The sequence below is a fragment of the Corvus cornix genome, chromosome 27 (genome assembly GCF_000738735.6).
Source record: "Corvus cornix cornix isolate S_Up_H32 chromosome 27, ASM73873v5, whole genome shotgun sequence".
Taxonomy (NCBI): Eukaryota; Metazoa; Chordata; class Aves; order Passeriformes; family Corvidae; genus Corvus; species Corvus cornix.
The window spans coordinates 1,438,835-1,463,668 of NC_046355.1; the positions used below are offsets into that span (position 1 = coordinate 1,438,835).

At 45.9% G+C, this 24,834-nt stretch overlaps 1 protein-coding gene and 1 long non-coding RNA gene across 2 annotated transcripts; one reads left to right on the forward strand and one right to left on the reverse strand.

Moving 5' to 3' along the window:
- Window positions 1–661: 661 nt before the first annotated feature.
- On the reverse strand, window positions 662–14,192 carry ETV4 (ETS variant transcription factor 4). Its single transcript, XM_039565676.1, is given in 13 exon segments — window positions 662–2,592; window positions 3,212–3,313; window positions 4,334–4,506; window positions 4,885–4,953; window positions 5,034–5,108; window positions 6,986–7,230; window positions 7,610–7,756; window positions 8,289–8,409; window positions 10,191–10,244; window positions 13,680–13,727; window positions 13,897–13,944; window positions 13,947–13,977; window positions 14,061–14,192. Coding segments are annotated over 13 exon segments (1,380 nt in total). The 5' UTR covers window positions 14,106–14,192; the 3' UTR covers window positions 662–2,370.
- Window positions 13,871–24,633, forward strand: LOC104697777. The gene is made up of 4 exons (XR_005603683.1): window positions 13,871–14,093; window positions 20,723–20,969; window positions 21,454–21,520; window positions 22,582–24,633. It is a non-coding gene; the product is annotated as an uncharacterized LOC104697777 (long non-coding RNA).
- Window positions 24,634–24,834: the final 201 nt, after the last annotated feature.

Genomic DNA, 24,834 nt, shown 5'->3' on the forward strand with positions numbered 1-24,834 from the left:
TAGTCTTTCTCAGAAAGGTCTGGAGCACAAGTCTGATGAGGAGAAGCTGGGGAGCTCAGGAGGGACCTTCTCACTCTCTACAAGTGCCTGAGAAGAGGTTGGAGCCAGGTGGGGGTTGGCCTCTTCTTCCAGGCAACCAGTGATAGGACAAAAGGAAATGGCCGCAAGTTGTGCCAGAGGAGGTTTTGACTGGATATTAGGAATAAGTTCTTCATTGAAAGGGTTGTCAGGCATAGGCACAGGCAGCCCAGGGCAGTGGTGGAGTCACCACCTTAGAGGGGATTTAAAAGGCAAGTAGGTGTGGTGCTTAGGGAGAAGCACAAATTCTTCCTTAGTCTCTGACTTATGGAAGCTTCTGTGGGAGTGTTTCATGGAATTGTGTGGGAGCTGTTTATCTCCCTCCTGGAAGCTCCTCGTCGTTTTCAGGAGCAGCAGGAGAAATTTAGGACTCTTGTCTATTATTCCCATACCAGCTTCCTCTCAGTCTAGCTGAACTGGAAATGCAGAGTGTATTTGCAGTGTTCATTTCTTGAGCTCCCATCAAGATTCAGAAGTAAACACACATCCCTGATCCCTCTGGATCACATTCCCAAAGCTGTGAGCTGGTGCCAAGGAGATGTGCAAAGCAAGCTCAGAAGGTAAAGGAGGGTAAGTCAGGGAATCAGTGAAGTTGCACTGGCCCAAGACAGACCAATTTATTAATTATAATATTTTTACACTCATAAATAGTAAAGGCAGCTTATACCAAAGGAAGGGCTCCCCTTCACCCTCACTTCTGGGACACCACAGGAACTGTGCTGGCCAGGAAGGTGCAGGGCAAGGCAGGAGGGTCAGGAACTGTCAGAACACCAAGTCTCTGCACAGGGCCTGCAAAGGCATCAGCAGAGCAGACTGCTCTGAGTCTCTGGCCTCTCCTCAGGCAGGGAATGCTGCCTTTCTTGGCTCTTGCAGTCGGGGACGAGGCTGGGAGGGTTTGGCGTTAGCCATGCAGGGGAGAGTCATCAGGGGAAATCAGGCTTTCAATCAAATATACAGAATTTTCTCTACAGGCTACCATACTGGCAGGATTGGTAATGCTCTGTATTCAGCAACTGAAACATCAATCTGAAGCAGTAGGAAACAGACTTTTTCTGTATGGGTACACTGTACTGTGTCTTGTCCAGCTAGGAATGTGGTGGAGCTGCTAATTAAAAAATGAAGCACCTCTTAATGAGGATGTGGTGCCCATTATAAATATTTACTGTTGTGGAAAACCTGCCAGTTTAGTCAAGTTGCATGTGCTGCATTTTCTGCAGAGAGAGCTGCCTTTGCAACACATCTGAATTCCCCTCAAACATGCAAATATCTGTGGAGTTTAAGTCTGAATTCCTATATTAAGATCTATGTATGGTTTAGGTTACTTTGTATAGGATTTTTTAATCACACCTCCACCAGGTTCTTCTCTTGCCTCACGTGATTTTCTAGCCAAGCCCAGGATGGGCACACTCAAGAGCCTGGCAGCTCTTCAAAGATCCTGAGAATGTTTGTTGAAGAAGTTTTTCAGTTTGGAAAAGCCACAACACAACACTGAGCTGGTGTCTCAGGCCTTGCTGCTTCCCACAATCCCTCTACCTGAACATGGCCTTGGCTTTGCCCTGTGCCCCAGACCAATGCAATCAAGCTCCTCTGTAATTCCCCTGCATGGCTTTGGGCCATGTACTCCAGGACTACTCTAATCCTGGCCAAGGCCTCCACCTACCCTGCTCAGAGTGCCTGAATACCAGAAACTCCTGGCATGAGCAAGGAGGTGATAAGGCAGGAGCATGCATGTACGAGACAACGAGTATTCCCCAAGGAAGGCATAAGATCTGTGACCATTGCCCTGCAGCCATCCTGGGAAGAAGGCAAAGCTGGCCTTTCTGAGTGAGTTCCTCTGGCCAGAGCTGAAGGCAGGTCCTACAGAGGTTCAGTACACGTCATGGAGGAATGGAGTGAGCAGCAGCACTGTAGCATTCTCATACATTGGAAAAAAACCTGGTGGGACAGCATCCCCTCCCTCTGCAATGAGAGGGACTGTGACAGGTGTTTGATACAGCTAGAGGCACCAATTACCTGAGCTGCTGCTGCAGCTGTAGCTCTGCTGCTCAGACGATGTCTGCACAGCTGAGAGCATGCCCCATCCTGACACAGTAAGAGGGTTTTATCACAAGCACACAAGAGCCCTGTCTGCTGTGAGGTGATTATCCACTTGTGTACCTGAACACTTGTCCTGACCAAAGCAGGTGTTCAGAGTTTATTGCTGGCCTGAAAAAATGCTGATACCAGTCGAATACTAACCAGCCATCTCCTTCTGTACACAGCCACGTGTGGCACAGCGTGCTCCCAGCAGTGCTAGTACGTGTAGCCTTTGCTGTAGAGCTGTGGAGGGAAGCTCCCAAGGTCTGGCAGGTAGGAGCCACTCTCATCCAGGTGGGAAAGAGGCACCGTGTCCTCCTCACTGATCTGCCGGTCCAGCTCTGCCTTCAGCGCTGGCCGCTGGTTATCGGGGAAGGCCATGGAGAACAGGGCTTCAGGCTCACACACAAACTTGTACACATAGCGCTCCCCAGCCACCTGCAGGGACGAGATGAGGGGAGGGGAATGCTGCAGGCCCAGGGAAGCACTAGGCAGTTGTTCCCCAGCACCAGGGAAGGCCTGCAAAAACATCTGCCTGCCCTGAGATGTGTCAGAGTTGTAATTTTCTCCTTGTGCTGTCCTCTTCTCTGCTGCTCTGGCCTCCCTTGGAACAGCTCCTGGGAACTGGGATGCTGCCAGCTGACTCTTTGTCCAGGTAACAACAGCAGCAGCAGTCCCTGAACAGTCTGTACTGAGACACACTCTGGGTGTGCCACAGACCATCCCTACCACACGGGGCCAAGATCCAGGCTGCCTTTCTCTCACAAGGAAGGACTGATTATATCTCCTTGAAGCTACATAAACTGCAACTCTCCTGACTGCAGACATATACAAAAAAAGAAAGAAATCATAATTCCCTCTTTGTTTTATTTCTCATGCATTGCCTACATTCAGCTCCTTCACAGCTTCTCCATTAACTACAGCAAAGAGAAGTTTTGGGGAGAGCAAGCTTGGGATGCCTGGCTAGCTCAAGGACATTCTGTCTGTAGGACTTCCTGTCTCAAACAAGAGGAGCATCACTTAAAGCATAAAGTTTTCCCCTGCTTTGCAAACTGACCTTCTGCATGATGCCTTTCTCGTAATAGTAGCGAAGTGATCGGCTCAGCTTGTCATAGTTCATGGCTGGACGGTTCTTCTGGATCCCCCACAGCCTGGCCACCTGCAGAATAAAGCACCAGACTGTGGGAATGTCCGTGAACCCAGCCCAAGAGAAAAAAATATCATCCAGCTGTTTCTCTTTGGATGGATGGTACCACGACACACAGACATTTAAATAATAGACTCATCAATAATTTAGCAGCTTTTTAACATGAGGAGAACTCAAGCACTCTGTATCACAGAGAAGTTCTGGCCACTACAGAGCTCATTTGCTGTCACCACTGCTCCTCACTCTCCAGTACTCCAAAAGCTTGAGGATGCCTAAGGGCTGCTCTGTAACACTAAATCTTCAAGGGTCCCATGTTTATCAGGAGACCAAGTACGAGGGAACACACTGGAAGAGACCTCTGCCTTCCTACTCCTACACGATTCTCAGCTTTGTCCATGACACTCAGAAATCTGTTGTAACCCGATGTCAACCTGCCAAGACAACTCATCTGCACTGAAAGTGCCCATAAATTTTGATATGTAGCAAGAATGGTGCTAAATGCAGCTCTACTTGGAACTAGATATGAACAGATATTATGGACACATCTCCCAGGTACTGTCAGGTACCACTGGTTTTTCTGGAACATGGCAGCATTTGAAATTACACTTCAGTTAAAGTCAGTTTGAAATAGATTAGGATTTATCTGCTTCCAGATCCTTATGAAAACTGCTGCAATCGCTGGGGTTCAAAACTCCAAACCTCAATGTCAGCCTCAAGTATGGAGCACGAAAGACAGCACAGGTCACTGCAAGCTTGAGAGTGAAGTATCCAGGGAAGTGAAGGCAGTGGGTAATTTGACTCACTGCATAGCTGAGGTTCTAAACTTACATACAAGCAGCCTTTCTTAAACCTGGTATTTGTGTCACTCAAGTGTTTTGACCTCTTCTAAAAACCTTGACTTGCTGCAGGCTCTAGTGAGTGCCACTGGCAGGCAGAAGCTTCACGGGGCAGAGGAAAAACTGCTTTAGAATTTGCAGCCCCAGAAACAGTGGCTGATTCCCCTGAGCCTGTAGAGAACCTTGATGGTTTCACCTCCTCTGGCTCAATGAGCTTGAACTCCATTCCTCTACCAGTCCAGGCAATGAAGTGGGAATTGGTGGGATTGTCCAACAGGGCCACAAGGAACTGCCAGAGCTGGAGCGATCCCCGTCTCTGGTATGGGGGTCCTTCCCGGTACCCTCCGGCTTCCTGCTTGATATCTCCTGCTGAGAAGAACAAACAGGACATTTCTAAGGATAACAGTGCAAAAACCACTAGGGAAAAAAGAAAAGAAAAAAAAAAAAGCAGCACTTTTCACAATTTCACAGATGTTGACCAGGAGTATTTCAGTTCACACAAAACAGTGGCCAATTCACAAGCAACTCTTCCCAGAGCAGCCCTGCTCTACGTCACAATTAAGCTACTTATGCTACAAGGCCTGGTTGCTGCTAAGAAAGCTCAAAAAGTGGAATACCAAAAATCTGGGTACGAACACACCTGCAAGAACACAGTGTAATGAACTATGTAGACACCAGTCAAGTGGCTGGCTAAGATGGTGAATAACCCTATCTTACACCAAAACTCCAAGCCATTCTTTCTCCAACCTTCAAATTTTTCTGGAACAACACAGACATCATCAGTAAAGGACCTCATCTGCTTGTCATAGCTGCAGCCTGAAAGAGAAAGCAACATCAGCAGTCACAGCCAGCCAGGGTAGTACCGAGGGTGATCCTGTGCAGGGAATGTTTCTTACCTAATGTATCTTCTGTATTTGAATGGCTTGGATAACTCTCAGCACTTATGTACATGGAAGGACAGTCAGGAACATCTACAGAACAATTAACAAACTCATTTATTTAAAAACACAGGTGGCAGAATGGCCTTGCTCTGCAAAGGTGGACAGGTGAGTGCAGCTGTCTGACCAATGTCCTCTTAGGGCCCTCCTAAAGGATTAGTGGCAGACTGGAAACTACAACTTCATTTGCATTACCCTCCCAATCACGAATTAGAGTAGTAAGTTTTTGTGGCCCTATCACACACCATCCTTCAGAGCAGCCAGGATAGCCAGCCAGTCACCTCTGCATCACTTTTATACAAAATCATGGACAATAGGCTTAATTTGAACCTCTCTCTCATCTTAGTTTAAGATAACTGCACACTTTTCTGCTGTTTCCCGAGGTAAGAAGGCATTGCATTTTCCCAGGAGTACTATGATGATGTGAATGGAGAGCAGTGGCATCTGAATGTTTCTGCAGAGTCTCACAAATGTCATTTCAGATGTCTCAAGTCTCCCTGGCTTTCTCACACCATGATGGGGCATTCTCACAAGCACTTTAGACAACATAAAAACAAGACCAGCCTTTGCTAAAAACAAGCAGGAAACCTTTTCATGATTCTGTGTGCAGTGTACAGTGCTGCCTGTGCACTGCAATTTGTGTCTTCTGTATCTTGTGTTTTCTGAATCAAATTTATTTACTGCACACAGCTGAAGCAGGAGCTGTAACTGGGAGCTTTGGAAAGGTTTACCTTACATTTCCCTCACACACCTGTGTCTGGCCATTGCTTCCAGCAGAGATTTTGCTGATGCTGAGGGAAGAGTACTCTGAGCTGACAGACTGGGTGTTATTACAATCATAAACTACTCTCACAAAAAGCATTCTTCTGGCTTTGCACATTTTCTGAACAGAAGGACCCGGTGAAAGTGTAATATCAATATCACCACAGTGATACCCTCACAGGAGCTTTTTATTTATGTGTTTATTTCTGCTAAAGGAAACATTTCAAGATGTCCATTAAAATACCAGGAAACCAGAAGTAACATTCCCTCTGGAAGAGGGTATTGTGATCTCAGGGTAGTGAGCCTTTGACAGGTCTGCCAGAAAAATAACATTTATCCCTTGTGGAAAAATAAGAGGATCACCTGGTGGATCTGGCATCTAGAGAGCTATTTTTGGCATTATAAACTTTTTTCTCCTGTCATCCCCTGCAATCTCTGTATCTTGTTTCTATGGGAAGTAGCAGGTGGAAGCTGATCCTCCAAGGGACACCAAGCAGCACCCTGGAACTGAGCTGAGCCCACCCAGAGCCCTTTTCCTCTGCCAGCGCTTAGAGGGACCTTCTGCTGCAGGGATCCAAGACAGTTTTTCTGTACAAGGTCCAACATATTTGATCCCTTCCTTTCTGCCAGTTACAGACTGTTTTCAGTATGATTTCTTCAAAGCTGACCTCACTTATTTTCTGCAACCTTCCAGCTCACAAGTACCCCTGAAGACAAAAGTTCCCTGTGAAACTGGAAACACCCTTTTCTTTATTTCTGATGGTGTGAGCAGGCTAATCATGAATTTTGAGTCTCCCTTGGCTACTTATTCCCTTGTGGGTGGGGGGAAAAGCATGCTTTAATCTAGTTCGAATGGGTTTAACACCACCTTCTACCTCCTATCTTGCTGAACTTTCAACTCCCTACCAGGAAGTCTTTCCCAGAACATGGTGAATGTCCCAGCCTTATCCTGGCTGCAGTGAACAGACAGAACTGTTTTGGTTTCCTGCTACATAGCCAGTTACCCAGGCCACTTCCCCAGGCAGCACCTGCTCCTGATACTGAGCTGCTTCAAAGCTCAAAGAGCACCAGTGATGGATGCTCACCAAGGAGTTGCTCACCCCACTGATGCCTGGTTCATGCAGTCAGAAAGGGCCAGTTCTGCCTACCTGAGTCGTACATGTAATCCACCTGCTCCTGCTTGACCACCACAGCTGCTGGGTACTGGTGGCTGCTGCCTGCCTGGTTTGCCCGCTCGTACTGTGGGTCGTGGTGCTCCTGTTTGAAGCCCTGATGGGGGTACTGGAGGCAGGGCTTGGGCAGCTGGCACTGGTAGGCAATGGGGTCTTCTTGGGCCATGCCCTGGGAGGATGGGAAGGAATGGCACATCTCCACAGGTGGCTGGTATGCAGAGCTAAGAAGGGAGAGGACATGAGACAGCTGAGACTTTGTTGGCCCTCTGATTTCAGCCCTGGCACAGGGCTGGCTGAAGGACAGAAACTTCCTCAGCCTGTTCCTAGAGCTGTAGGAGCTCACTCATGGCTGGGGCGAGGAAGGGACCCCAGGGAAGGATGTTTCCAAGGGTAGCTGCTACACAGCCCATCATTCACAGAACCCGACAGGGCTAAGGTTATGGGCTTCACACCCCAGGCAGCAGTGGTGGGTCCCACAGGAGGGGATCCTGCAATCACTGTGAACAGAACATTTCCATCTGGGTGCTGCAGCCCTTCCTCCCTTCATCACCAAGGAGGGCAATCCTTGCCAGTGGCTGCCTCCTCCTGGCAATAACTCACCTGTTTTCACTGAGGTATCCACAGCTGGGTGTGGAGTGGGGTGGCCCCCCAGGGGTCAGGAAGCTCCTGTCCTGTCTAGGGAACTGTTGGAGCGGTGGCTGTATCAGGACTCCTGGGCTGGGGGACTGTCTGGGTTGATCGTAGGCACTGGAACAGTCAAACAGATATTGCAGCATTTCAGCTCTCCAGAAGGACTTGTGGCAGCATCTGGGAACCTGTCAAACATGCTCTGTCCCTCTGTGCAGCCACCTGGGCCAGAAAACTCAGCATAAACTCCCTGCTGTCTGATTGCTGACTGATGGACACGACCCTTCAAGCAGAAGCCAGGGAAGGTGTCTGTGCTGGAAGAAGCCACACTACAGCTCAGGCAAGGGCACTGTGGGCGGTGGGGTCAGGTGTGGGACAGGAGGTTTTGGAAGGCAATGGGGAGAGGCATGTGGCAGATGTCAAGACTGCTGAATATCAGCACAAGGGAGGATGAAACACAGGCAAGGCCAGAGCTGATCTACCCAGGCCTGAGGTGCCCAGTGGCCGCCCTCGCTGGGGGCCAGAGCTGCTGACCACTGCTCGCCTGTACTCAGCACAGACAGGGCTGCTGGCACACACTCCATTATTGGATAATGCAGCAGCACCTGATTTCAGAATAGCTCCTGTCCCTCCTCTGTGTGAGCCACTTTACCTGGCATAAAGGCACTGCTCGCTGTTGTGCTGGAATGGCTGCTCATGGCTGCAGGACAGCGTGGGCTCTGAGGGGCTTTGGGGCTCCTTTTTAATCTTAGCAGGAGGACTGTGAAAAGCTACTGCAGGAGAGAAAGGAAAGATCAAATTAACACTTTTCTTCTTTATGGGGAGCTATGATTATCAGGCATTTTCAAATGCAGGTGTCCCTTCACTGAATCTCTTCTATGCAAACTGTCCAGCATCCCTGAATGTGGGATTGGAGGAATCTCAAAACTGCTCTGCTCATCCAAAACACCAGTGACAGTCCAAGGGAAAAAAAAAAAAAAAAGTAAAAAGGTTTCTTTCCATTTTCAGTGCATGGTCTGTGGCAAGAGCCTGACACAGACAAGGAGGGATATTTCTGGGCTGTCAGAATTTCATGAATAACAAATGTGGGTTGCAGTTTACAGCACCAGGAAGTAGGATGTGGGCATTTACTTCTTATGCTTCATTCAATCCAGCAGGGGATAAAACTTGCTTCCTAGCTGCTCAGAACGGCTTGTCCTGGCTGGAGGATGGGCTGAGCATCTTCTGCCTTTGCCTGTGGGCTCTGCTGCTGCTGTTGGGAGGTCACTGATGTTTAGGAAGGAAAGTAACTCCAGAGAGGTAGATATGTCTAGGCTACTTTTTCAAACTAGGGAAGGATCTGCCCTCCAAATCAAAGCTGAAATCTTTTAGTAAGACCAGATCCAGTCCTGCATCACCAGCTTCCTTCCACCTCTTTAAGTCACACGATGCTGCTCTGGGTCTGGGATGTTCAGCACTGTGACTGCTTTTAAGGATGGGAAGTAACATCCTGATCCACCAAGCCCTCATATTTTTGCTGAGTTTATTTCAGGAGTGACCTGAGCCCTGCATGCACCAGCCATTTTCAAGCTAGTTCTCCTTCACATAAAGTTCTAAGTGTCCCTTCAGAAGCAAGCAGACAGCTAAAAGGGTCAGAAAAAGGCCTTTGCTGCCTCTCGTAGCACAGGAGGTTTCTCACACCAAGAGGGGGATATCTGCCCCTTCCTCCAAAACCCTGACTCCTTTTGGCTGTCTTTGATTTCATCCCACACCAGAAAAGCCGATCTTGCCACCACTCAGAGAGCTTGACAGAATCAATGTACATAAATAAACCCATAAGATTCCAGAGCCTTCTGTTGTTTCTGGCTCCTGCTGCTCCTCAGGCACACCTGGCTCCTGTGGCTGCCGTGAGTTGGAGCAGAGGAACCCACCCACAAACAGCTCTGGGCACTGCCCAGACAGAGAGGGGAGAATGCCCTGACCCAGTGGTCTCCACACACCTGCAGTGGATTCAGCATTCCGAGCATGACACTCCTGCACCTGTGCAAACAGCCCAGGCCCAAGGAAGGGCCAGAAGAGAAAAGAGTCTTTTGTGTCTTCTACATTCCCCTGTAGCAGCCCTTCCCAGTGTATGGATGTATACAACCCATTTAAAAATACTGATGGGTCAGCTGGGTCCAGGGTGGAAAAAACCTGCTCTCTCCATTACACTGAACTCCGTGGAACTTTCAAGAAGCTGGAGGTGTTAGGAGCAGCCAATTCTTCCCAACCCCTAATAGCTGGAACAGGCTATCACATTACATCTGACTCATTAATTCACTCAGAGTGAAATGTGGGACCATCCCTCTCCTCAGTTCTAGGTCAAAAAGAGAAAGAAACAAGATCTATGACTCAGAGACCGAGCTGTGCTGTGCTGCGGGGCCACGTCTGGGGAAAGGAGGTAAACAAGTGCAACCAGAAAAAGTGCTTCATTTCAGTTTATGTGGGGGAAACTGCCTGGGGTGGGGGCATGGAAGGCTCCAAAATTCGGATTTGCCCTTCCCCCAGGAGACATGATTATCCCCATGCTACTTACAGTTTTCTGAATGGAAGTCAGGCACAAATTGCTCATCATTGTCTGGAACCTGAGCTGTCAGGAGAGAGAGGGAAGGAGGAAAGGAGGGAGGCAGAAAAAGAGAGAGGGAAGAGTTAGTTCTGGCACTTTGTACAGCATAATTAACAGTAAGGCAGAAATAAATCAACGCAGGAAACATCTGAGCTTTCTGCTGGGATGATTTTAGTGACTACGGAGAGTTTCCCTTTGGGATTAATGAATACCTGTGTGTCCTGGGAGAAACCTTGGGGACAATCTTACCCATATTTTATGACTTCTAACAATTACTTTTACATCCCTTTTACTGCAGGGAAGGGAGAGCTCGCAGGAGATTGTTGTTATTTCATAAAATCTGTCACTGTTGCTGAAAGAAATTCTGCTGCCAGAACACAACAGACAAACCTACAATTTTCATTATTGCAGAGTGGACAACAGACTGCATTCTGTCAGCTCTGAAACAGAGGTGATCTAGTCAAAGTTAAGGGACATAAAGGATGGAAGCCCACTAATCCCAGTCACTTGAAACTAAGCTAGACTAGACATGCCAAAAATGAACCTCAGGGAGTAACACTGTGCTAACAGGTGGGGAATGAGAATGGAGCTGGCCAAACCTTCATTCTGCAATCACTGTTCCTTCAAATAACCTGTGTGACAACAAACTGGAAATATAAACAATGAAAGATGGGCAACTGAGGAAAAAAATCTAGAAAATTAATTCTATGAATTATCCTTAAAAAGCAACATGGAAATAGAAGAAATTATTGGGATCATATTGTATGAGCAGAGTTAGGACTTCACAGCCACTGGTGATGTCACAAAGAAAATTAAATACTGAGAGCAACAGGCCACAGAACAGATGTGAAATGAAGGGCAAGGCTGGAGTGAAAGCACCCAGCCTCACTGCTGGGCAGTGACATTTGCAGACAGCTACAGTCCTGTGCTAGAAGGCTGAAGACACAGTTGCCAAAAGACTATTTCAATTTTTATATTCTCTACCTACTTCATGTATTCTGCAACCCAGGTATTTTCTTGTTCTCCCCAAACCAACACCTATACTTGGAAGAACTGGGATAATTAATCACATCTGAAGCCCAAATCTGGTCTTGTTCCAGTCACTCAGACTTCAGGCACCAACACAGACCCCACCATTTCCCACACAACTTCCAAGAGCTGGAGCACTGGAACTCAAATTTTCTGCCTAGGGACACCTGGAGAGGTGAATCTGCTCCCTGCAGCCATCTCAGGTACCTGCCTCAGCCACTCTTCTCCAAGGAGGATTCTTTTTTGTTTCTCTGAATGCTGATGCACTTCTATAAATTACTGGGCTTGAAATTAGTTCCATACAGTTACCAACTACCAGGTTCACACCCATGCAGTCTACCAGATCCTGGTAAAAATGGTGCAAAAGAAAACTAGACTTTTAGTAACCAGGCCTAGGATTTTTCAGCATATGTTTCTTTTAGGAGGCATCTATATGCAGAATTATTCTTTGACTCTCAAAACGAGAAATCAGGTGTTAATTGACACTAGTAAAAATATCTTAAAAAGATAACAAAGAGATACCTTTATGACTGAAATCACACAAATACATGTAGCGACACACATAAACCGGTGTATATGTGGTTTAAATGCATTAACATTTTTGGCTGATGCCTAATTTCTAGTTTGCTTCCTTCCTAAGTTTGTTCCTCTTTTATTTAAAAAGTAACACCAAGAACTGTAAATAAATAAATAAATATTTTTTAAAACTAAATGTGATAGAGGAAGAGAATAAATAACATATTTCATGTTTTCACTTTTTCTTCTCTGTTGTTTAGGAAGGTGCTCTTCAGTGTTTTGATCCCCCAATCTCATGAACAAACATTAATGTGGAGACACACAGAGGACATTAGTAAAAAATATTTTCACCATTCAGGAAAATATTTTGACATAACGGTGAATAGAAAAAAACCAAAAGGCAGTTTGCTTCAGAGGGTCATTTTTCTTGTTTTAAGTCTGGAAATGGGAGTAACAATGGGAGAAACCAGTTCCCGACATGCAGTCTAAAATCATAAACTAGAATATTAAAACACATATTGAATTTCTCAGGGATTTCACTTGGACTCTGATCAGATGCTATGAGCTATGAAAAATAATAATAAAAAAATCTCTGCCTATATTCCAAAAACATGCAATAAGGTTTGCATCATCGTTTACTAATCCTGGATAAAAGCAGAGCACCTCTTTCTCTACAGTGCTATGAGCCCATGGGGGACCTTCCCTTCACCACAGGGGACTTCCAAATTCATCCTACAAACACTCTGCTACTGAAAAATATACTGTCAGAGATTCTATGCAAATCCTTTAGACTGGTGAGCTAAAAATATCATCAAACATGAGAAAATCTAAAATTGAAAGTCTACCAAAAATCAGTTCAGAGGCAAACTAATTGGCAGCTCGAGTTCTTCTAGGATTTGAAAGAACTCAATCTCGAGCCTGTGTGCACATTCAGCAGCTCTGTTACATGCTCAGCGATTAACACCTATTTTCCTGCTCTGATATAAGTTACGTGCACGTTTCAATATTGAAACAGCCTCCGGGTAATTCCCATTGCGTCCTTGCAACCCTCACACTCCTGAAACACTGCCTGATCGATGTCAACTCATTTCAGTTCCGTTTGAAATGAACATAAAACACTTGATTTTGTTTTTCCTTAATAATCTTACTTAGCTGGCAAATACCTTTCCGAAGGCTTAAAAAAAGAATTGTTTGAGAAGATTGTCCCTCACCTGTGGTAAAATTAGAGGAAATAACCTGCTCAAAATGTATATTTTTATATCATTATTGTTAAATATTTTAAAGTACCTAGATCACAATGAGCACTTCTGTATTTATCAAGAGTCTGTACTTGAGGACGTGTTTTGAATTTTCTAGAAAATGGACCATCTGTAGTGCTGGAATTAGAGCAAAATCACCATGTTTAAAACTAGTTTCACTTGGAATTAATGTGACTCCCTGGCATTCGAAGTTTTCCTTGAAGTTCAAAGTCAAAATAATTAAGACACCAAACTGAAAAGTGTGTAAATTCCAGCCAGGTCCCCACAAAGGATAATATTTTTAAAAAAATAAAAATAAGGGAAGCATTTAGTTCCCCAAATTAAAAGACTACTTCATTGTTTAAGAAAATATCAACGTTCTGGCAACCAACAAAGATAAGTGACAAATTAGCATAAAATCGAAGCAGTTACAAATAGCCTGAAGCGAAAACTGTACCCAGGAAAGCGGGCCAGCAGCCAAGTCCCATTCATAAGCAAATGCCCAGCACAATAGTGTCATTCAGCGTCTTAATTTACACAAGCCAGAGGTTGGCAAGTCTGAAAAAACCACTTTTGTTTGGAGCCAGGCAAACACAGCAAAGGAGCGGGACAAACCTCAAAAGACAAACAACTCAAAGACGATCAAAACCAACCAAAGCTGGGGGAAGGAGCCTACCTTCAGTCAGCCACGTCTCCTGGAGCTGCCTCAAGTCTTGGAAGAGCTCTGCGGGGAGAGGGGAAGGATGCTCAGCTGCGGAGGGACAGCGGGATGCTCCAGCCGCGGCCGTGCCGGCGGAACGAGGAGGTGGGGAGGAGGCGCGGGGGGAGGACCCGGTCCCTGCCCAGCCGCCTCCGCCACCCCCAGCCCTCCCTCCGCCCCCGGCCCCCCTCACCTTCCGAGTCCTGCGCCGGCGGCACGCCCGGCTCCCCGGGGTCTTCCCAGCGCCCAGCACAGCTCCGCCACCCGGGGGCTGCTACAGGAGGAGCGGGTCAGAGCGGAGTCCCCGGCCGGAGCGGACCCAGCCCGGAACCCCCGCCCGGCGGAGCCGCCACTCACCTGCGGGAAAGTGAACGGCACCTGCTGGTCCAGGTACCTCTTCATCCTCCTCGGGCTCTATCCGCTCTCCTCGGGCATCTGGGGAGGGTACCGGGGAGGGGTGCGGCGGGCCGGGCCGGGCCGGGCCGGGCGGGGTGGTCGCCACGGGCCGAGGTCCGGAGCGGCGGCAGGACCGCGACCGTCGCCGCTCCCCGGCGCTCCCGGTGTCCGTGAGAGGCGGCGACCGCGTCGCAGCTGCCGAACTTGTACTGCGAGACGGGACCGAGCCCACCAGCTCCCGGCCGGGACGAACCCCCGGCCGCCCCAGGACAGAAGCCCCGCTCGGCTCGGCTCGGATCCCGTCCGGAGCCGTCTCTCAGCGCCGGCGGCCCCGGCCCACGCGGAGCCCGCGGCGGAGCCGCCCCGTGCGAGCTCCGAGGCCGCCGTGGGCCCGGGCCCGGCCGCCCATTGGCCCCTCGCTCACGGGCCCGGCTCGCCCACTCCTTTGTTTCATCGAATTTGTGAATGAAGCTCTGTGTTGGGGCACGCCCGCCAATCCCCGCTCGCCTCGGCCGTCGCCCATTCCGGAGTGGGCGTGGCTTTTACCCCGGAGGACCAATCACATCGCAGAGCTCCGCTGTTCATTCACGGCGGAGCTCCCATTCATAAAAAAAAAATAGAATTCTCCCGGAGTTCATTCAAGCGAGGCCGCACGCCCAGACTCCGCTCGGCCGGGCCTCCCCTTCCCACGCACCTCGCAGTCGCTTTCAAACACTCCTTGCAGTCTTTTTCAAACACCCTTCAGGTATGTTCAGCTCTGCTACGAGGAAGTTTCAACAGGAGTTGGAAGAAATCTCACGCATGCACAGCTGGAACGAAAATAACTAAAGCCCTGGCTGTCAAAATCAGTTTTACTCATACAAATGCTAAGGGACAAGAACATTAAAAAAAAAAAAAAAAAAATCTAGTCTTGGGATTTGGACACCAAAAAAAGTCGCTTTGCTTTTCCAGATGCCAGGTGCTGACTCCTGGGCCATGTGCATGCACCCAGTTATTTTTTTCCCCCCCAAAATTTCTCCTCTAAAATTCCAAGATGCTATTTAACATTTATTAAGCCGATTTATTCCCCAAAATATATTAGTGACAGGTGGGATGTGGTGATAATAAGATAATCATCCATAGGCTGTCATCTTCTGGAAGAGAAATAGGTACTCAAGAGAAAAAGGGGAAAGTTATCCATAAGGCTAAATGGAATCGTACATTTTTGATGTTTTCTCAACAGCTCACCCCTCCCAGTTTGCTGTACTGCTCTGCTTACTGTGAAAGGGGTGCCTGTGAAGTTTAAATATCTAGTCAGTATATATTTTGATCTTTATGCTCACAGGCTACAACTGTGTCAGGAAACCTGACTGACACACAGTTCTGCTTAGACTTTGTAAGGCACTGAAAGTATAAATTGCATAACAACAATCTAACTGGGAGAAATATTCTCTTACATTTGTCCGAGAAAACTGGATTAACAGCCTGAATAGCCTGCTGCAAATTATATGGAGCAGAACCACACACATGTTAACTGTAGGAAGTTTACATCCAGCACCTGGTCCCACATCCCCAAACACTGTAGACGTGGTTAAATGCAGCACTGGAATTCCAGCTTACTCTGCCTTGAGAAAATCACTGAAGTGTGTGAGTTAATCTGAATTTTCAGTTTTAGCAAATTTGTTTCTGCTCCATATAATTTGCAGCAGGCTATTCAGGCTGTTAATCCAGTTTTCTCAGACAGCTGTAAGAGAATATTTCTCCCAGTTAGATTGTTGTTATGCAATTTATACTTTAAATGTCTTACAAAGTCTAGGTGTCAACACACACTCATGTTTTGCACTTTTGCCTATAGATATCACAGCAAAAACGGGAGTTTGACTCTCAGTTATTAGTGCTACATTTCCTAGTTAAGAACAGAACAGAAACTTTGTTACTGAGATCTGACTTCAATCCCTGGCTGCGCTCTGAACTCCAAATAGGATGGCATTTTCTACTGTAAGATCTGTTTCCTCTGTGATGTTCTAATTTCCCATCCAAGTGGCAGGAACAGGAATGCTGATGTGTGAGGAGCCTTAAGTCTCATTGTAGTTATCATTTCACTCCTCTGTGAAGAGGGACTAGAGACTCTCTAGAACACAAGTCTGATAAGGGGCAGCTGAGGGAGTTGGGTGGGCTCATCCTGGAGAAAATGAGGATCAGAGGAACCTTCTCACTCTCTACAAGTGCCTGAAAGGAGCTTGTGGTGAGGTGGGGGCTCATGTCTTCTCCCAAGTAGAAGTGGTAGGACAAGGAGGAAACAGCCTCAAGTTGTGCAGGGGAGGTTTCCATTGGATATCAGGAAAAATTTCTACATTGAAAGGGTTGTCAAACATTGGAACAGGCTGCCCAAGACAGTGGTGGAGTCATCACCTGTAGCAGGATGCTCTGCCTGGAGTGGGGGTAAAACAACTCAAACTTCACCCTATTTGTAAAACTGTCAGTGGGGAATGGAGAAGGGTGGGACTCACACTGCTTTTGGTGTTGAATAATGCTGAAACCAGCCTGACTTTTTGAACTCAAGGTTAAACATCCTGACAGTGAGATGAATATACGGCAGAGCTGGTAAAGTACCTGATAAAGAAACCAACAGGTGACACTACAGATACTTCTCTGCTGAGCTGACAGATGGCCTGGGGATTTCATACTGTAAAAGCCCAGTCCTACTTTTTGACAGCAGGCTCTTCTAACACCTTCGGGTGTGTGTGGAAATCCCTTCCTTGAGTGGGGATGACTCTCAAGCTCACTCCTCAAAGGCTGAGTGAAAGAGTTGTTGGTCTGGGTGAGTAACATCATAATTGCTACTTCATAATTGTTTTGGCTAGCTTTAATATAATTTCTTCAGTATTGTTTCAAAAATAGTTCACTATGCTGCACTAGTAGTTATAGCTATCCATGCTATGTAGTAAATAATTCTGATTAAGATCTTTTAGTCTAATCATTATCATAATAAATCATTAATTTTTATATTAATATATTTGATTTGCCATCCTTAATCCTGTGGGACAAAGCTGTATAAAGTTGCAATTACACCTATATAATCCTTTGACATAAACTGCTGACAAAGTCTTGGACTACTTGATCCAGCAGCACCCAGAGTCCTCTCTGAGAAGGAGTTTAGAAAGCCAGGTGATCCTTTCTGTACCTCACTGCCATTTGTACTAACCAGACAGTAATGCCATTTTTATTTTTTTTCTCTGACAGAGATGTGCTGTCACTACTATCAATGACTTTTTCTATTTCTATGTCACATTTGTTTTCAAAGGCTGGCTAATCAAGTGTGACCAATTAATGTTCAGGGTGATTAATTGCCTTGTCTGATTTTTTTTTTCTTGAGGTGTGCAGTGTGTGAAGAGTTAAGAAGTGATACATAAACCAGAGAGCTGATTCTTGCTTACAAAGTATTACCAACAGATTTATTCCATCATTGTAACACACACTGCCTGAGGTGTTTCTTCCCTGGACTTACACTTTATTGTCTTAGTTACCAATTGAATTTTGTGCCTCATCCGCCTCCCCCTCCTGTGTCCATCCCTAAGATTTAGCTGTCTCCATTTTTTGTATGGGTTTGAGAAAACCCAACCCTGAATTTCAGATGGATCCCCTGCAGTCCCCAGCAGCTGTGGTCGGTGTAATGTAAAGCTCTCAGACATGGATGCTGACACAGACGGGATCAAATTACAAATGTCTTAGAGAGTGACACACTGGAAGTCGAAAGAAACCTCTCTATACTGTAGAATGGAGCATGAACAGACCTGCAGTTTTATAAAAATAATAATAAACAGCTGGATGAAGAGCTCAGGTTTCTTAACATCAGGCATGAAATCAGCCCAGCTGCTCTTCAATACCCTGTTGATCCTTGAACAGGAATATCCTGAGTAAGGTGCTGAGTCTGCCTGTTGTTAGCAGCCAGCTTTGCCTTGTAAGGTGATGCAATACCTAAGAAAACACAGAAATCTCGACACTGTAAACACCTGCCAAGCACTCATGTGCAGCTCCAACTCAGCCTCACTACTGGCAGTGTGCAAAGAAGGGGCTGGGCATTGCATGTGCAGAGTCTCTCTCTGGTTTCACCTTGTCTGTGTCTCTGCTGCTTTTCAGTAGCACACACCACAGTGGCCTGCATTTGGCATGAAATTCTGAGGGAGGGTCAAGCCCTTGCTGCCACCAAAACTGCAGGAAAGACAAAAAACCTCTCCAACAACATTTTTAATGTTAGAGAATGAAGGCATTACTTTATTCTGGCCAGGATGTGCAACAGAAATAATTTCATCCACACATAGCCTGGGGTGTGCAGAGAAAATCATTCTATGACACGTGAATTTTATTAGATTTTTCAGATACTTACACCATCAAACCCCAGAGAAATTAATTGGCTCAATGTTCATTGGTCCCAGGTTATGCAGTTCTTAGTATTTGGTTTTTTATCAGATGTTTTGGTGACATTGTGACCTATCAGTGCTGGCTTTGCTGTCACTGCAGCAGCCTCTTGTTAATCTTGTCCAGGCTATGGAATTTTGAGCCTCTGCAGCTGATGAGGCTGTCGGCAAAGGCTCTGCCTTTGAAGTATGTGCAATCTTCCATCCAGTCTGACTTAGGCCAGAATCCTAATGAGGATTTTCCAAATCAGTGTGATCAACAAGACTGCTAAAAGAGTGTGAAGCTGAGTAGTTAACCATCTGACTCCAGAGGGGTGCTGGGCAGAAGCAGAAAATGTGAGATTTAACTGGGTCATATGCACTTCCTCACATGCCCATCACTGAGCATTCTGGCTGCTGTAGCTGTTACCAAAACACTGCAACCCGGTCACAAGGTTTCCCCTAAGCCTTCTTTCCCTTCAAGAATTAAAACACCCAGTTCTCAGCCTTTCCTCGTGTGGCAGCTTTCCAGGCTTTGGAGAGCCTTTGTGGCCCTTCTCTGGACCCTTTCCAACCTGTCCACATCTTTTTATTTTGTATAGCAGGGATCAAACTGTATTCCAGGCATGGCCTGTCAAGCGTTGAGAGGGACAGTGACTGCTCTGGCTCTGCTGGTGATGCCCTGCTTGGTGCAGCCCAGTGTCCTTGCTCTGCTGCAGCAGCACTCTGGTCACTCATTTTGCTGCTCACCCCCCAGAACCCCCAGGGACCTTTCCACGGTTTGGAGGTGTCCCCATCCTAATTCATTTTGAAGCAAAAAGCACAGAAAAGAAAGGTTGTGTCCAATGAGGCCCCAAAATTGGATCTGGCATAATCAGTCCATATTCCCAGAAACAGGGTGGATGTAATTGGCAGAAGAGTAGGGAAATCTAAATTTCAGGCATGGCTAATTGACCAAAGTTTGAAATGCACAGAATGTCTTCCTGACAGGAAGTTCTCTTTCCCAAGCCTAAATATGTAAATCACAAACGTTACTTTTGTTCAGTCTCTCTCTGCAAGAGGAGCTATGGTAGCATGAGTTAATAACCTGTAATCTGAATTTTGGGTTCTATTTTCAAGCTGCTGTATAAGGGCAATAGGACAGAAGATTTCCACCAGCCCATAGAACTTTGCTCATAAGACTTGCCATGCTTTTCAAGTCTAGGTGCAGGTAGGCCCAGTATGCAAGGAAGTGTCTGGGTAGGTTTCTTGCACCTTTGTGGCTGTCTGAGACACAACACAGACTCTGGAAAGAACAATTTTGTATCAAGTCTTGTGAATAAAACAGTCCTTTTAAGCATTCATGGCAGCCACTTTTTATAATGTTCTGAATGAGAGAAGACAGTTCAGGCACTCTGTCTACAGGAAGGAAGCAATTATTTTATTAGCACTTTGAGAAATTAAATTATGTGAATTATGGCAGAATAAGTTTAGCAAAAATGCTATAATGTAAGAAAACAATTAAAAAGAGTTATATAAGGTTGGGTGGCTTCTTTATTCTGATAGAGTGTGCAGTTAATTGATTGTCATATTGCTATAATGTACCCAGACAGTTGTGAGAGCAAATAGAGAGATCTCTGCTCAGGAGATGAAGTGCAGAGAAAGGGCCACGTCTTGTAGGGAAAAGGGAATGAGCAGTAGGCTGCCACCCTCAGCTCCTATTCCCTGTATCCTGTGAAGGGATGTAAAGAGAATGATAGGGAATTTCTCTGTACTCAGCTTCCATGGCCTGATGCTGCAAGATCACATTGAGTGCTCCTCATGACAGTGATGCAGGAAGCAGAAGGGCTCCAGAACGGGGTTCCAGAAATGAGAGAAGCAGAGAGGTTGCTCCATTGGCACTGGTAAGGGAGCCAGGCAGTTTGTACCAGCCCAGCCACTGACGTCCTGTTCCTTTCTGAAAGTGCTCAACAAGCTGTAAACCCCCTTGGGCTGTTGGTCAGGTGTAGTTTTAAAGAAGCTGGAAGAAAATTGTATCCTTTCCCATAAAAGCCCATTGCACTTGGTTTAGCACAGAGAAGCATGTAGCTTCTAGCCAGGAAAGCAGCTGTATTAGAGGAAAGGAAATTAATCCAGAAGCAGCAAGTTAAAAATCACTTGCATTATTGGTCTGAAGTGTCATTTTCTTAAAATCTGTGAACTCTTCACTCACTGGTACTCACAGATTTTTACACTACGTAGTATCACCTCTTCTGCTTAATTTTTCAGCATGGCTTGTACTTTCACTGGGGTACTTTCACTTCCCTGCACCACCATGAAACTCAGAAACATTCCAAAAAACTTGACTGATGTGGTGTCACAGAGAGCATCCCCGAGAGCAGATGAGGACCATGTGTGCAGCTCACCAGCGCCTGGGACTGACAGCAGCAGTGGGGCAGGCACTGACAAGCAGGAATTCTGTCTGGATCTGGGCGAGCCAGCAACTTCTGTGCCTCAGTTTCTCACCTGCAGAGGGGTAAGGTATCTTTCATAGACACTGGCAACCATTAATTAGAACTTGCAGAGTACACCACAAAGGGGAAGGGATTGGGTTAAATTCTGTTGCAATGGAGGTTATAGTCATTATAATCGTAGTAATTGCTTTCTTATAATAGTTTGGCACCTTCATTGCTCTAATGGCAGAAATCATAGCAATTTCTCCTTAAATTCTGCCTGTTACCCCTTAAAACAAAGGTAGTGAAAGATGCAGAGGCCATCGCTGTGCACAGTGTTACGGATTAGGGAAAAGCCTGGAAGGCTGGAAGAGAATCACACAGCTTGAGCAGCATGAAGAATACAATGCTGAGAAAACGACTGAGACAACTTAGAGCACGGAGTCTGCGTTGATCAGGAGTCAAAAGGGAGCTGTACCTTTTTGTAAGGCACTTGAAGAAATGCCTGTCTTGATTACCAGTTTGTGTTTCTAACAGACACGACCTACCAATCTTTCTTTCATATAGGAAAACACAGCAGTGTGAAGCACTAAAAGTCAAGAGTGTGAAGGGAGGACCCTCCAATGTCCGTCAGGTAATTTTTCACTTAAAAAAAAAAAATCCTTCTTTAAAACAGCCCGCTCGTTTTGCTTTGAAAGTGTTGATCTCCCAGCTTCATCTGTCTGCACGATGCTGGCTGGAGTACAGTGCTTCAGTCGGAGGTTATTTGTATGACTACAGGGACGACCAGAGGTAAAAATGAGAGGAATGATGTGCCACACTCAACAAATAGGGGATTTTGTCAGGAACACTTTGCCATGCAGCTGACCTGCGGTACTGAAATGCAAAAGGACAAAAGCAACTGAGGTAGTAAGAGGGTAAAGAAGGTGCTAAGTAATTAGCAAGCAATCAAGGCAGGAGAGAGGAACTTCACTTGTAGAAGAGTGTACAGAGCCAGGGTACCAAAGCAAGACCCACAGCTGTTAGCAGGTACTAGCAACTTGTGCCATTATGGTTGAAGTAACCACCAATAAAATCTAATCAATGAAATCCCTTTTAAGTTGGTTGGATCAGTGACCCAGAAAATAGCTCCCCTGCAGAAAAGGAAATGATAGTCTATAAAGTGAGAACTCAATGGGAAAAATCTATTAAAGTGAGCGAGCTCTAAGGAGACCTTTGGTGTTAACTGAAACCTTTTGGAAAGGAGCCACAAAACTCGGAGCAGACTTTTAACCCTCCAGCTGCCGCCGCGCCAGGAGGTGCTGAGGCCCAGCAGGGGGCGGCCGGGCAGGGAGGATGCGGCAGCACCGGGGAGATGCTGTCACCGAGAGTGCAGGAAAAACAAAAACCCTCCAACAACAATCATTCTTGTGTTAGAGAATCAAGGCATTACTTTATTCTGGCCAGGGTGTGCAACAGAAATCACTTCATCCACACATGGCGTGGGTGTGCAGAGAAAATCCTTCCATCACACAAGGTTTTCACTGATTTTTCATGTACTTATACAGTCAAAACCCAGAGAAATTCATTGGTTCAGTGTTCATTGGTCCCAAGGTACACAGTTCTTAGTATTTCCTTTCCTATTGGTTATTGATGCCTTCACCTTCAATGTTAATTACGTTCTCATTCTTCATTCTCTTATCTATCTTTTCCCAGACCAGGTGTCCCCAACTATGCCAGGGATTTGAAGTTGATGGTCATTAATGGTCGTTATCTTTGTGTATCTTCTGTGCTACTCCCACTCTGTTCAGCTCATCAGGCCTCGAGTGCTGAAACAGTCCTTTGAAAAGAAACTTAAAATTCCTTTCCCCCGAGGCAAAGGCGAACAAGACTGAATAAAGTTACTAAAAAAATCTAAGTTTTGTATCATTTTCCAACAACGGGGTGGGGAAGATGCGGTGGCAGCACCGGGGAGGGTGTTCAGAGCCACCTGAGGAGTTCTCAGCAGAGGATTGCAGAGCATCCAGCAATGATGGGAGTCGAGCTCCAGGAACAGGCTCATCCTGCCAGATTTTGAACTGATTCCTCCTCCTGCCAAGCAGTGGATTCACGGTGAGCCCAGAATTACCACTCAGCTTTTTTATACCAAAGAAGGAAGTTGAAATGCTTAGCAAGGCATCCTGAGCCTGGGACAGCGCAGAAGATGATTCTGATGGACCCAGGAGTGCATTATGAAGGAAAGGGTTTCTGGCACCCAAATTTGGGGGCAAAAATTAACCCATTTTTCATAGAATTCTTCTTTTGGTCCAAAAATCAGCTTTCTGTTGTCTAGCTACAGACAGTATTGATTGATTGTTAAGACTAGAAGACAAAAAGCAGAATCTCTGCCTTGTTTCTTCTGACATATCAGTGCAATTTCCTGAGAAGCTAAGCAGGGATCCAACAGCCCCAGGAACATAATTCAGTAACAACAAAACTGGGAAGAGCATCTTGAAAGAAGTTATTAACACAGACCTCCTGAAAATCAGAAAATTCAGAATATGCTATGGATTGAATTCCATCTAAGATTAATTTGATTCAATTACTTTTATTTTTTTTAAATGCTAGGCCATCCCCATTCCTTATCTAAAAATGGAGAGAAATTCAGTGATGCAAAATAAGTCTAGTGTCTAGGAAAAGTCATTATCCAGAACTAGGTCTTGATCAATCAATATAGACTTCATTCTTGCATATAAATCACAGTAAAGAAGCTAAGAATATCCATGTAGAAGTAGAAGTATCAGTCAAGTGTGTTTTCACATTTTCAATTTTAAAAGTATTGGAAGTAATACAGCAAATCTGTCCCCAGGGACACTTAGCCCTTTTTGCCTTTATCTCTACTTGCTACCTCTGACTTTTTTATTACATATAAGTGGAAAAGGGATGGGGGGAGAAAGCTTATATGCACTGGAAGACTGTGTGAAAAACATGTGTAACCTCTGCTCTTTTTGAAAGTGGCAAGAAAAATCCATGGAATTACAATTTGAGAAAAATTATTTTCTGAAGAACCTGCCATGGGATTGGAAGGTCATTGAGCTACAGGACCTGAGGTATTTCTGCCCATAGTAATCATTACATTAAAACTTCGGATTCTGAGAGTCTGAAAAGAGGATCCTACTTCATCAGAATTTTACCTTCTTTTCTTTAAAAAGCGTTTAGTCCTGTTGTTTGGCCAAGTGGGCTTCCAGGGAGAACTTAGTGAGGGGAAGAAGTGAGGGATCCATTTGCAGCACTCGACATTTTCTGAGTGAAGCCCCTGCTGGGGTGGGGTTCATGCTGCTTTGCCAGACAAACTGTGTGTGTCATACTGCAAACCTAAAGATAGACAAACATAATATGTATTATATATGAAATTAATTTTAAATTCACTATTAAAAAGCCATTTAAAATCACATAAATGTGCCTCATAGAATAGTCCACTCTTGCTTCTGAAGGAGTAAAAAGCGTCTCCTTTTTTTGACTCTGGGTATATTTATGTGGGGCAACCAACCTTACTGTAAATATTGGTGAGAGGCACTTGTCCTTTTACATTTAATACCTTACATGTCACTGGCCAAGGTATGTGCCCTGCCTGGAGAAGGGGAAGGGGGCAGCTCTGCATGCTTTGGAGTGCAGGGATGATGAGGCTCCTGAGCAGCAGATGCAGAGGAACAGCCTCGTTCCACCAGATCAGAGGCCACATCCTGCTGCAGCTGCAGGCACTCCTGCACCTCTGCCTGCCCAGCCAGACCCCACACTTCCTTTTGTCTTCACCTTCTGTGTAAAGGGCAGCAACAGTGCAAAAATTCCTCAGCTCTGAACTCAACTGAAAGTACTCTTTCTTAGTAGCTCTGAATAAAAACAATAATCCAAAGTTTTGAAATAAACCTTTATTTTTCCTTAATAACTGTCAGCATGTAAGAGTGTTTCAGGGCTTATGAGAAAGGAAAA